Below are 13,268 nucleotides of genomic sequence, written 5' to 3' on the forward strand. Positions count from 1 at the left end.
CAGAAAAGATGCTACAAACCACATCTTTAGCAGAAGTGTTGAAATACGTTTTGAAGTTCTGTGCAGTTTCGCCACTATCTGAAGAAAGATCATAAGGAAGTGATACAGCTTAAGTAAAACTATTCACCCATACAGTTCAACTTCACCTACAGTTGTAGCTGCAGTTTGTCAAAGTTTAACAAAGATTATGTCTTTTATCCTGTTATTCCAGTCTATTGTAGTCTGCTTATCCCATTAGATATACAACTCAGTTAGTTGTAAATAAAACACGTGTTCACTAAAATGAGACACCAATGGAAACAGAGATGCAACAGCTATGAGGTTAGAGTTTACTTTAACCATGATTAAACTGATGATTACAATTAATTACATATTTCTGGAGTAAATAAAAAACGGTTTCAACAAATTAGAGATGCAGTATATATGATGAAGCTACTGTTACCTTTATCCAAGCTGAAAATAAGTTAAGCTTTAGTAATGGAACAAATGTTACTTGAACATGAAATCTAATATCACAGTTCACTGTATAATATACTCCTATCACATAATGTAACTGAAATAACATATAATGTACGTGTATCATATAATATGTTCCTGTCAGTCAAATTAAAAAGGTTTCACTTACAGCAACTTAACCCATTATTATATTAATAATTACTATATCTTTATTTATCATAGTGAAGTGTCCACTGGAAACAGAACACTGATAATGGATAATATAAATATGAGATTAAAAGAGAAAAAGTACTGGTGCAACAAAGAGGAGATTCAAATTATTCACTTGAGTTTAAATAATTAATTTTATTTGCTCAGTGATGTAAAATTCATCAAACATTCATAACATCGTTATGTTCATAACATAACGATAAAAGTTCACTCTATCCAGACATTTGTCTCTTGTTTACCGGAACCTGCAGAAAAAAGAAAACATACACAACATAATTATTTAGCACTGAAAGCAGAACAGAATACTATTTTCACAAATGACATTTGCCAAATATGGTATTGTTTAAAATCTAGTCACTATGTGTAGCCTTTAACCTTCACAAACAGGCATCAATGGTCTTACCTGACTTCTTACGACAGATGCACCCAATCAACAAAACCAATGAGAGCAGGCACACGACAGAAGCAACTATGATAATTACTATGACACGCAGGGTGAAGAAAGTTTGTTCTGTGGAGAAGAGAGCACATTGGTAATTTTACAGTAAAACTGAGACATTTTACATTTGTAATAATGACAAGGTAAAGCACTTCATACAATGAAGAAACTCTCCTGTCATGCTCACAGAAACACTTACACTAATAAACTGGGAATTTATAGCCAACAGTTGTACAGTTACATTTGTTCAAGGTTATTTGTTTATGCTGAAGCTTTTCTAAAGCTTTAATTCTAATGTTATTTATCTTTATTGTCTCATATCTCTTTCCTAACATGCTTGACAAAGCTCCATATACATAACACAGTGCATCATTTAGCCAAACATCAAAAAACAACAAAAATGGAACGTTCAGAGCCTCCATGATTGACATTATTCCATCTCTACTGCAAAGGAAATTAATAAAAGACTGTCAAGACCAAACTTAAAACTAAAACCACAGTTGACACAGAACATGACAAAGACTAAACGTTTACGTTAGACCACATCCTGTTCCTTTATATTGAACCACACCCACCATCTTCTACTTCATCAATGCCAGGATCATGATTAATGATTACTCTGTGACTGAAAGAAAAGTTACAAAAGGCAGATCTTGAACTTATTTGTTATCAATTTATGTAGATTTTGAGTCACATATGCTAAATTCAAATTTTAAGAACATTATTAATCCCAGAGGGAAGGTTTTTGCAGAAACACTACACAGCCTTCATATGCACAACTACAGTAGCTGGATAAATATTTAGCAACAGCAACAAGTATTTATCCAGTATTTAGTCCAGCTGTTGTGTTTTATTATTCTCTATCGCACAAATGCATGGTGTTTTGTTTTTCCCACATGTTAATTACAGTAAAAGTTTATAAAACCTGCCTTGAACATTCAGACGAACAAACGGGTTTCTCAATCGGACCCCATCTGGTTTAAAGACCTCTATGGAGTAGAATCCTGAATCACTAGATATCACGTTTGAGATCTTGATTGTCCCGTTCTTGATGAAAAACTGTGTTCTGTTAAACTCCTCATATAGCATCACCTTTTCCTTCTTCAGAATGAACAGTGTTACTTTTTTCGTGCCATTCAATTTGTTAAAAAACACTTGATGGCCACTGGCATCGGTTATCACTTGCATATACAGAGATCTTCCAATTGTAACAGAGCATGATGTGTTCTGGGTGACATTACATGTAGTCTCAGGCTCAGCAACTGAAAAGATGGCTGGGAAAAATATATTCAAAAGAAAGAATTAATCTTTTACAGATAGTTTCAATAAATTTGCAAAGTGATTCTTTAATAATGAGGAACTTACCATGAGTTACACCTGCTAACATCACAAGAAGAATTAGAACTTTCTCCATAATGCCAATAAAACGCTAAAGAATATAAGAACTACAATCAAATAAAGCTACTGATAGAAATCAATAGTAAACCTCAGCTGAAAGGTTTTGCCACATGCTGACAGGAAACACTAAATTGTTCACAGGATTTGCATGGCAGGAAATGAAGTTAACCGTCTCACTTCTCCTTGCAATACAACCCCAGAGCCACACACAGCAGTGGACTGAAGACATATGTACAGAATCTGAAAGGTTTTTTCCTCTCTGTGGAAATCAAATGTGAAACCAAACCTCATTTGAACTGAATGCATCAGCTATCTTGCATGTTATATTGCATGTTATTTCAAAGACAACTGTGAGTTAGATTTTTTTGCCTTTGTTTATTTAGATTGTTGTTGAGTTCGTCTTCTTGATAAGATCCCAAAAGTGGAAGTGAAAGGTGTACCTGTGCCCACACAGAAACACACACAAGTAGCTGCAAGTTTAAATGTAGAAAAGGGAGACTCCCTACTGCTACATATCTCTCACTGGCCGGTAATTATCAAAAATGACAGGGTTGGCCGCTGAGGCAAAAGGTAAATTACATTTTACTTTTTTTTTTTTATTTATGATGGCTTCCCTTAATTTTCCATTAATTTGACAAGATGCAGATTTGACGGCGTTATTTCAGTCACTGAAATATTGGACAAAGCAATAACAACATGCATAGAGCAGATGGTCACACTGAGCGGAACTGCTGCCACCACAATTGACAGACTCCGAACAACAGAAAAAACTGTCTTTCTAGAGATGAAAACATCAGCACAGTTTATTCACTTCTGACAGATCTCTCACAGAGCTCACCCAAGCGCCTGCAGTTAACCTGTCTGAGTTTCTACGGATGTTGCTGACCGCATTTTCACAATAAAATGATGACTGACAATAACAAACAAATTAGTTGGACAAATTAGTTGACTAATATATCTAATGCTCAGTGTCTTAAACCCTGTCTTAAGACATGTATGTAGTAAAAGCACTGCTATGGTCCACTCATGTAGCATTTAATGTTTCGCATTTAATAAGATTCAGATTTCAGATCAACTTAAGCCGACCAGAGGCATTTTTGCACATAGTGACGGAGTGGAAATCTTTTTTTTTTCCCTTGGATTGACCCATCAAATCCCATCAGGGGACACATCATCAAATTACACTTAACATTATACATAAATCATGTTTAAAGTAGTTAAAGATGATTATCTGTAGAACATACAGAAACAAGTATATGACTCAATAGTTAGTTAACTAACAGAATCTATTTCTGTAATCTGTTAAGAAACACATTTACATATTACAAACAAAGTATATATACTGTGTTCCACATCGTATACCGATTGGACATTTTGAGTAGTTAAACAGGAAACAAAGCTTTGCCTGTGCTCCACGGGCAACTGTGGTCCTGAATCCCCTTTCCTGCTCCTCTTCTCTGTTTCTGCAGAGCTGCTCCTGCAAAATGCACAGCTGTATTTAAAATTTTTTTTTATTATTGTTTAAACCTAATTTCTCCAATGATTCCAGCCAAACCTTTACCATACTGTGTGTTATTCATACAAAGTCAGTCAGCAGTGTTTACACCGAATGGACCGTAGATGGCAATGGAGACAGACAGGACACAGCTGTAAAACAGAACCGGGTAAGGCAAAGCCAGCTCGACTGGACTGATCAACAAACAAGGGAACAAACAACGTGTATAGACACATCTCCTCCCTGTGTGCGTGTGTGTGTCTTATTGTTTTTACAATGAGCCAGGGCCCAGTTTCCAGTCAGTCATAAAAACTAATTTAAGAAAAGTTTGCTTAAATATCTGTCTATCACAAATAAACTTAACACAAAACCAAATAAAAAATTAAAAATCTATTTATTTTAGTTCTGTCCAGTGAAGACATTTTTTATTTTAAAACGTTTGAAAGGATTAAACTGTAAATACTGGCCTCTTCTGATTCATCACCAAATCAAATAAGATTTAGATCATTTTACTTGAAAAGGTGACAACTGGACATAGGATTTATCCAAGTTGCCCTTAAGTTAAGGGATTCGCCAGTTTAAATACGACAAAGACATGAACTTGATTGATGTTAGTCAGATATGAGTAAGACATTAGAGTATTTGAGAATGAGTTTAAGTAAAGGAAATAAAGCGTGGGACTAATTTCACATTGACACAGAGGTAGTCATCATTTATATTAATCAAGCAGAAGATTTATCCTTGTAACCTTCTCAGTACAAAGAGTCTCTTTGTTTGGCAATAGTATATCTGCTTACAGTACTTGTATTACGTTGTAAAACAGAAGTAGCTCACATTTTTCATTAGTAGTTTTTAACACACATATTTGGATATAAAACCAGTTACATGCGCTGGACTTTTTAAGTTATTCTAGAAAGACTCAACAAACAGCAGCACTAACTCACTAACTGCAACTGGATCTTTCATAACTTCAGTAAAAAAACACATTCAAAATGTTCAACAAACAGAACTATCCTTTGTCTTTGTCTTGAGATGTCCCCTCTGGCTCATGTCAGTCAAATACTATATCCTGTTAGACATCATCCTCGTGTTGAGTCTCCTGAAAAATGACCTGCTTTTGGACAGTTTAAGCTTTGTCTTCCAATCCTTGTTCTTTTTCTGGTAAATGCGGTCCCAGCTATCATCCTCATCATCTCCCACCCAAGGTACCCAGGCACCTCCATTTAGGTGTGGGTTTGCCCGTGGGTCCTCTGATGGGTACCTTACTGGTACTGCTGTGTGGTTATGGTATGCCAGTCTGGCTAATAGCTCTTTGACAACATCTGGTCTTTGTTCAGAGAGGTCAAAACGTTCATAGGGGTCCCTAGAGATGTTAAAAAGCCACAGAGATTTCCGGGATTCGGTGTGGCGCTCTAGGTTCCACCATTCAGCAGGGAAACCTGGAAGCATCTGTGGAGGGATCCAGTCTCCATAACCAGGGTCTCCTGTCAGGAGTTTCCAGTCTCCGGCTCGAATGGAGGCCTGAATGGCTGTATTCCAAATCCCATATCCCTTCTGCAGGGAGCCACTGCGTGCGTGGTTATAGAGAGGGTCAATGTTGTGGAGGATCTCCAATCTAGGAGACTGTTTACCCTCACTGATGGCTTCCCAAACATTATATCCATCCAGTCCCTTGGTCAATGACTCGTTACCCCCTGCAAGTCCCACCAGAGTGGGGTACCAGTCAGTAATGTGCACCAGGGCTTTACTCACCCTCTTCTTCTTTCTCAAAAGAGGACTGTGGACAAAACCAAGACCCCGGACGCCGCCTTCCCAATAAGTGCCTTTCCTTCCTCGGAGCGGCCAGTTACTGCCACCAGATAAAGGCTGACCGCCATTATCAGAAGAGAAGATGATGACACTGTTCTGATAATAACCGTACTTGCGTAGAGCGTATGTAATATTATGAACAGCCTCATCTACAGCAGAGACCATAGCAGCATACTTCCTGCGAGCCACGTTTCCCAGCCCACGGTAAGGGTAGATGTACTCTCTTGGAGACTGCAAGGGTGTGTGAACTGCTTGGAAGGAAAGGAAGATGAAGAGTGGCTTGGATTGAGGATCATGAGTAGCGAGGATCCTACGGACTCTCTGTGTGTACAGATGTGTCGAGTATTTGCCCCTGTGAGTCCAGGCGACTGACTCCCCTTCATGGAGGTCAAAACCACACAACCCAGGGCCATCACAGGCGTTGTAAGTATAGTAGTTCACACTCCCCGTTAACGAGCCAAAGTATGTATCAAACCCACGGCGGGTGGGTAAACACTCCTTCTTGTAAAATCCCAGGTGCCACTTGCCAACCATGTGAGTGGAGTAGCCGAGCTCCTGCAACCTCTGGGGCAGTGTGACCTGGCTGATTGGCAGGCAGTTGGGCTGGCGAGGCCGGATGATGGAGTGCTGCAGGCCCGTGTGAATCTGATACCTGGAGAGTTAATGATTAAAAAAACTGTCATAAGGGTGAATGTGTTACCAATGATGCGTGAGTGAAAGAGGAGAAGAAGAAAAAAATGAAGAGGAGACTGTTTCCTCCCTCAGCTTGGGTAACAATGTTGTGACTCCATCCACCCAATATCCATCACACCAATACTTAGCCTGTTATTCTCTTTTCATAAGAGACATAAAGAACAATATTCAAAATTTGTCTATATTAAATGCTAAAATAAATTTTAAAAAACATATTTCGTTTTATACATCGGTGATGTTAACAGCAAAAGAGGGGAGTATTCGGTTTAAATTATTTGACATTAGACATTTCAAAAAGGCACCAAGAAATAATCCAGTTTCAGTTTACCTGCCGGTGATGAGCTGGCTTCGGGACGGGGTACAGATGGGCTGGATGTAATAATTCTCCAGCTTCACTCCGTCTGCAGCGAGCTTGTCCAGGCTCGGTGTCCTGATGTCAGAGCTGTGGTAGCCGATGTCATTGAATCCCTGGTCGTCTGTCAAAATAAAAATAATGTGCGGAGGATGCGGGATAGGAGACCTCCCTCCAAAAGTCTGTCCCGGTTCGTTTTCTACCTGATTTGGACTCGTTGGACTCATTAGATCCCAGGTCAGGTACCCGAGGCTGAGTAGGCTCATCATGGAGAAACCGGTGAGAGCTGTCGTTGCCATGGTTCCTGTGACGCTTTTATTGGCTAAACTAACTGTTATTTAGTTTGTTGTCACCAAATCATTATGCTCCAGGATGACTGGCCTCTCGGTGGATGTCGCAGTTAACCCTTTGCGCTCTCGTAGGGCAGTTAGGAAATTCAGAAACAAAGAAAAGCTAAATATCCATCCTCACCAATGACTCTCCAAAACATTTCAGCCTCCTATGAAACCGTTTCACCTTCCCTAGTGGACACATAACTCCGCCCATTTGCCTTGCTGCCTCAGAAAAATAACATCACCTTCACCCCCCATCGCTCCCCCCGAACCTCTGCCCCGAACCTCTCAAAGAAATGTTTCTGCTACATACAGGTGTTAATAATGACTTTACACCACACATTTATTGTGACTTTAAGCTGCTAACTTTAGATTTAAGGAATGATGTTCTGTACTATCTACTGTTCTGCAAATATTCACGTGCTCTAGTCAGTGCAAAGACAACTTCACATTCTGTCCATTTATGCTTGATTTTATTGAACCACACAGCCAACTTTACAAATTACTAGAAAGCAAGTAAAAAACATTCCTATCTGACCTGTTTTGGCTGTGGATGACAGAGGCTCCACAGAAAGACCCTCGCTCAGAAAACATGGTGTGAGAGGGGGATTTGATTCTCGGGGCAGCTGTGGGGCCCAACAGACACAATCAAAGACACTGTTCGCAACTCTACTCCACTGAACTCACAAACACTCGCTTATTATTCCTGCTGTTTTATGAGAAGTGCAGACCTGAGGAGAGCGATGAAGCAGGCTCTGATAACATCTCCAGCCAGGCGTCAAAGAACCACTTTACAAATCATCCAAAGCATCATGTCTGCGGAAAGGAGACCTTCATCATGCTACAGCAAAGAAAAATAGTGAAAGATGGGAAAAGATTGTGAAATAGAAAAGATTTTCTATTTGCAAAAGAGCCTATTATTCCAAATGGTACGGACGTACGACGCCGCAAATATCAATAAACAAAGTATCATGGAGCATGTTGCACATGTTGTCAAACTTTGTAATAAAAACCAGAAATGTCTAAGCAATTACCTCAATCAATATTAGGGATAGAAAGTTCAAACTGTCGTTCCCAACACACACTTTAAATTCCTGATGTGTCAGCGCACAGAGATGGTATTTAAGGCAACATATTGATAGTGAAAGAGGCCCTGATACTTTTAACTTTTCATTTCTCACTCACTGTAGTTTATGTCAAAATATACTTTACACTTTCAAACCTAAACATGCTGAATAACTTGAGGTGGTTTAGGTTAAAAACATGGCCCACACACAAGAATAAAATCTGTCAAAGTCAGGAGTTGGTCAACATACCGGAAGGTAAAACATCACATGTCACAAATGTCTATATTGGGTTTTGTTGTTCAGTTAAAGAAAGGATGGGCATGAAGCTGTGGCCAAAAGTGTTTGGCCAGCAGTAGCAGTTGCAGAGCAATCTTTGGAGCAGTTTACAGCAGGACAAACTAGAAAGGAGTGAGAAGAAAAAATGATTGAGGTGCACCTGAAGTTTAACACGCTTGTGTTTATTTATGTAGTTTTCCTAGAGGGAGAGGCTTAGACGGCTGAAAGACTTTGCAAAAATCCCAGCAAAAATTCAAAGAGCTGTTGTGCAAACATACAAAGTGACATACTGATTATGATCATAGTAAGTTCACACTGTGTCTGAACAACAGCAAAGTCAGGACTGTGTGTGTGTGTGTGTGTGTGTGTGTGTGTGTGTGTGTGTGTGTGTGTGTGTGCGCGTGTGTGTGTATGTGTGTGTGTATCTCCAGATCTTTCAGCAACAACACTTACGAAATGTGGCTTCAGTGTTTGCTGGTGAGATGTGTAACTTTGCAGCAGCAGCTCACAGTCAACAACATCAGTACTTAGAAAAAACATACCAGCTCATACACACACAAATTCTAACACAAATCATCTGGCCACATATTCATCATACCTTAAGGTCTGAAAAGACGTTTTACAGCTCAGATCAGACATTTACTAATCCTTATTTGAACTGTCATGTTGCCAAAATAAAGACTTCAACCATAAACCAAGAAACGGGTTGATGACAGTATTAATGGAAACCGTTACCTTACAATACACCAAAAGTAGGTTTTTTACTGACCCTTAAATATTGAACCAACACCACACTTGGTTTGTGGAGGCTATTTTAAGTTATTAGTTTGTCCCTACTTATTTTGGGTTTTTGCCCAATGTCAAAATGAGCTAAGAATAAAAGACATGGAAATAATATTAACATTCTTGTGAGCTGCAGCAGTCTAATTGCAGAAATAGTATGACTGAAAAACAGTGAGTGGTGGTCTTATTAGGTATGTTTGGGGTTAATTAAAGTTGCTCATGCTGAGTTGCTGTTGACCCACATATGATTCAGTGGAAACTGAAGTTTAAGCCTGATTGCATATCACATTCTCAGACTATTACTGCACCCATCCTTTAATCTTTTTACCTTGCTTGCTCTCTGAATGTTAAAGTAATACATGTTTTCAGGTTGTTTTCCTAATGTTACACATATTACAACATTTTCAAACAGAGGTTTTTAGAGAAAAACTTTTCTTTATTTATAGAGGATGAAAAAAAAACGGAATGCCATGAACAACATATATTCAACAGTTCCTTCTTTTCGAAAGCTTAATTAAAAGCACATATATAAAACCACAATTACTTTTATGGACTTGTAAGGAGAAGGATCTATTATATATATATATATACATATACATACATACATATATATATATACATACATATATATATATATATATATATACATACATACATACATACATACATACATATATATATACATACATACATACATACATACATACATACATACATACATACATACATACATACATATATATATATATATATATATATATATATATATATATATATATATATATATATATATATATATATATATATATATATATATATATATATATATACACACACACACACACACACACACACACACACACACACACACACAGATTGACTTTTCTGAGGGACCACAAAATAAAATAATGAGCTGGGCGGGAAGCACAGACTGGAGGTTGGTCATGGTGGGGTTCTTGCTGCTGCTGTGTCAGTTGGCACCAGATGTTGGCTTTGGCTAAAGGAAGAGGTGCTGGGATTGAATTCTGCTCCCCTTCCTCGTGAACACTACCCCCTTTCTAATCAACACAGTCCTGCCAGTAAACCTGGACGTTACTCCCCCCTTTACCCCAATTTGCTAATCTGAGTAAGAGTGGAAGGTGGTTTTCTTTCTTCCTGTACCACTAAACCCCCACCAAAACCTTCACTTGAATAGAAGTGTTGTCGCTTGTTGCTCTTCTATCATGCACAAAAGTACCATTGTTTCAGAGTCATTTAATTTTTTTTACATCCGTCCATCAAATGAGGGGTAATTTACACAGAGCACATTCATCTTCTCTTGGTTAACTCATTTCAATTTAACTGGCTTTAAGGTAAATTCGCACAACGCAGCTTCTTACTATGAGTGGTAAACTGTGTAACTTTTTTATGTTATAATGCTTTGTCCTTTGGTAGTGGATGAATTATAAACGCCTTGACCCCTTTGTCCTAACTTGCAAAATGAGCAAAATAAGACATGAAATAAACAGACACACAATAGCATAGGAAAAAATCAGAGACATTAACAAAGATTTCAAAATAACCCCCAAAATATTACAAAGATAGACAAAATCCCTACAATAACTAAAACAACCACAAAGAGAAATAAATTGACCACAAATAGATGTAAAAGAGCAAACATGTGCCATACATGCAAGAGAAGTGCAGTGAGGCAAAACATGCAAAGTACAATACAAAGAGGTTCAAAATCCATATCTACAGCATAACATGTCTTCAAAGACAAAATGACTATAAAGAGATACAAAAGGATCATTAATAACATGCATGGTTTGTGTTTGACTTTATCTCGCCTTAATTTTAGGGATGTTGCTCGGAATAAGTGTGTCTCTGTGTGTTATTTAGCTATTGCATGGTATTACTAGCCCCCAATACCCTGTTATGGTAAAAATATTAAACCCTTATTACCCTATTGTTACCAGGATATTTCCCAACTATTAGTGTGCTTTTACCTAGATATTACCCCATTACCTGCTAATATTAGCATTTAAGTCATTACAGTTTTTGACAAATTAAGTGGTAACTTTGCTTTGTCTTTGTGTGATGAAGCAAGCTACTAAAGAGTATAACAAAGTTAAACGTGTTTCCAGGTTTTTAGTTTTTCATACTGTGCACATGTGGGTAAGGGTAAGCCTTTCTATAATGGTGAATCTGGTGCCATGTCAACAACCACAACCTCCACTATAAGTAGTTCAGCAGTGCAAGAAAAAAGCGCTTATACAGATAAAAATAAATAAATGACAGCTACTATCTGTGTATAGGTGAAAAGCCAGATGAAACTGAGTCAAATGTCAGATCGGTTTTAACCGCTATCGAACCACCGTAGTCAGCGCATTTATTGGTGGCTCTATCTCTGTTTCATTTGTAATGTCTACAAATCAAACCATAGCAAACAGGACCTCACATCTGAGGTGGCCGTCCACAACTTAAACACTGGCTTTGACACCTGACTGTAGACATATTTGATTTGGCTGTTGTTGATCTGCAGCTGCACCTGGGCAGTAAGGCCAAGCACAACACTTCATTACAAACTCATTGAATAATCTCTGTGGGACCATGTGTGCAGGTGTATTTGACATTTCCTTGTAATGATTTTAATCAGCAAAGCAATCGTTTATATATTTTATGTTTATTATGTAACTTACACTATCTTTTATGAGCAATGACATATTAATGTACCCCATTTTTTTGCTAAATCCATTTTACCCCCACTAATAATATCTCTCTGGCTGTAGTTGTAGGCAAATGCCAGAAAGTGAGCACAGCTGTAAACTTTGTGGACATATGTGGACTGTGAAGGAGATTTATGTACTGTGTAACAGACTGCTATTTACAAGGATAACCTGTACAAATATCCTGGTCATTTTTACAGCAACGCTACATCAAAGCCGAGAAAAACGCTTGTTTTTTTGTTTGTTTGTTTTTTTCTGCTCAACCATGTACAGTTATTGAGCCCAGTCTGTTGGTGTTTCATTACATTTTCTACAGTAATTTCACCTCATTGTCTAAAAATGTTACTTAATGCTTTTAAGTAACACATTGTGATGTTTAAAGGAAATATTACATTCATCATTTAACGAGTAGTTTTGCTTCCATAAACCCCTGGTGGTCTGATCGACATTCGGGGAATGGGGAGCTGAGTCAGTCTCATGACCAGCTCCTGAGGCCAAACCGCTGGTGTGTCTGTCCATGGCTGTGTAAGATGGGGAAATCAAGCTTGGTCTGACCCACTGAGCACTGACGTTGGGTTTGGAATACACACTGCTTTCCTTTCCTGGTTTTTCCTGATGAATGGGGCTCTTTCAGTCGTTTTGCTCCTGCTGACCCTCCGCTTACTTAATACCCTACCTTTTAGTTTGGCCCAAGGTCTTACCACCAGCTCTCTCACTTATATTCCCTGGCAGCCTGTTGTGCCCAGACACCTTTAACTTCCTCTCAGTCCAGCCAGATGGATTAAAAACATTTTATCTGAATACACCTGTTCGGCAAGAGATTGACCTTTCTGGCAGTTTTTGGAAAGTTTATCATCTGTTTGTTCAGTTGGACAGTTTGTGTATCACCTGGCTTTGTGGTTAGTGGATATTTTTTATCACATAGAGATTTAGGAAGAGAGCTCAGTCAAGACACCTAAAGCCAATAGGAGAACTGTGAAATAGCAGTCACAAGGGTGACAAAGGAATAATTTACAATATAACACTGGTGGTATTTTCTACAGAGGCAGTAGGTTTACGTTGTTACTTGCCTTGAATTTCTTCCATTTTATTTGTGATTCCTCCAAATCAGACCTAAGCTGTCTTCAAGAAATAACTCAGATTTCCTTCCTGCAACAGAATATGAAACTGAGCTGACATCGAGCTACAACTGAGCAAGTCACATTAAATTAACAGGCAGGTAGAAAAGACAAATATGACACCTATCACAC

General features: G+C 38.3%; 1 protein-coding gene across 1 annotated transcript; it reads right to left on the minus strand.

Moving 5' to 3' along the window:
- Positions 1-3,117: 3,117 nt before the first annotated feature.
- arsia (arylsulfatase family, member Ia) lies at positions 3,118-7,367 on the minus strand. Its single transcript, XM_067519609.1, has 2 exons — positions 6,829-7,367; positions 3,118-6,459 (listed from the first exon to the last, which is right to left on the minus strand). Exons 1-2 carry the CDS (start codon positions 7,149-7,151, stop codon positions 5,061-5,063), a joined length of 1,722 nt encoding a protein of 573 aa, XP_067375710.1. The 5' UTR covers positions 7,152-7,367; the 3' UTR covers positions 3,118-5,060.
- Positions 7,368-13,268: the final 5,901 nt, after the last annotated feature.

Source organism: Channa argus, chromosome 10 (assembly GCF_033026475.1).
Source record: "Channa argus isolate prfri chromosome 10, Channa argus male v1.0, whole genome shotgun sequence".
NCBI lineage: Eukaryota > Metazoa > Chordata > Actinopteri > Anabantiformes > Channidae > Channa > Channa argus.

Bases quoted from the DNA above. Each gene is read 5' to 3' on its own strand.
- arsia (XM_067519609.1), bottom strand. From the start codon at position 7,151: ATGGCAACGACAGCTCTCACCGGTTTCTCCATGATGAGCCTACTCAGC. The intron at 6,460-6,828 runs GTAAACTGAAAC...TTAACTCTCCAG, and splicing joins AGCCAGCTCATCACCGGCAG to GTATCAGATTCACACGGGCC.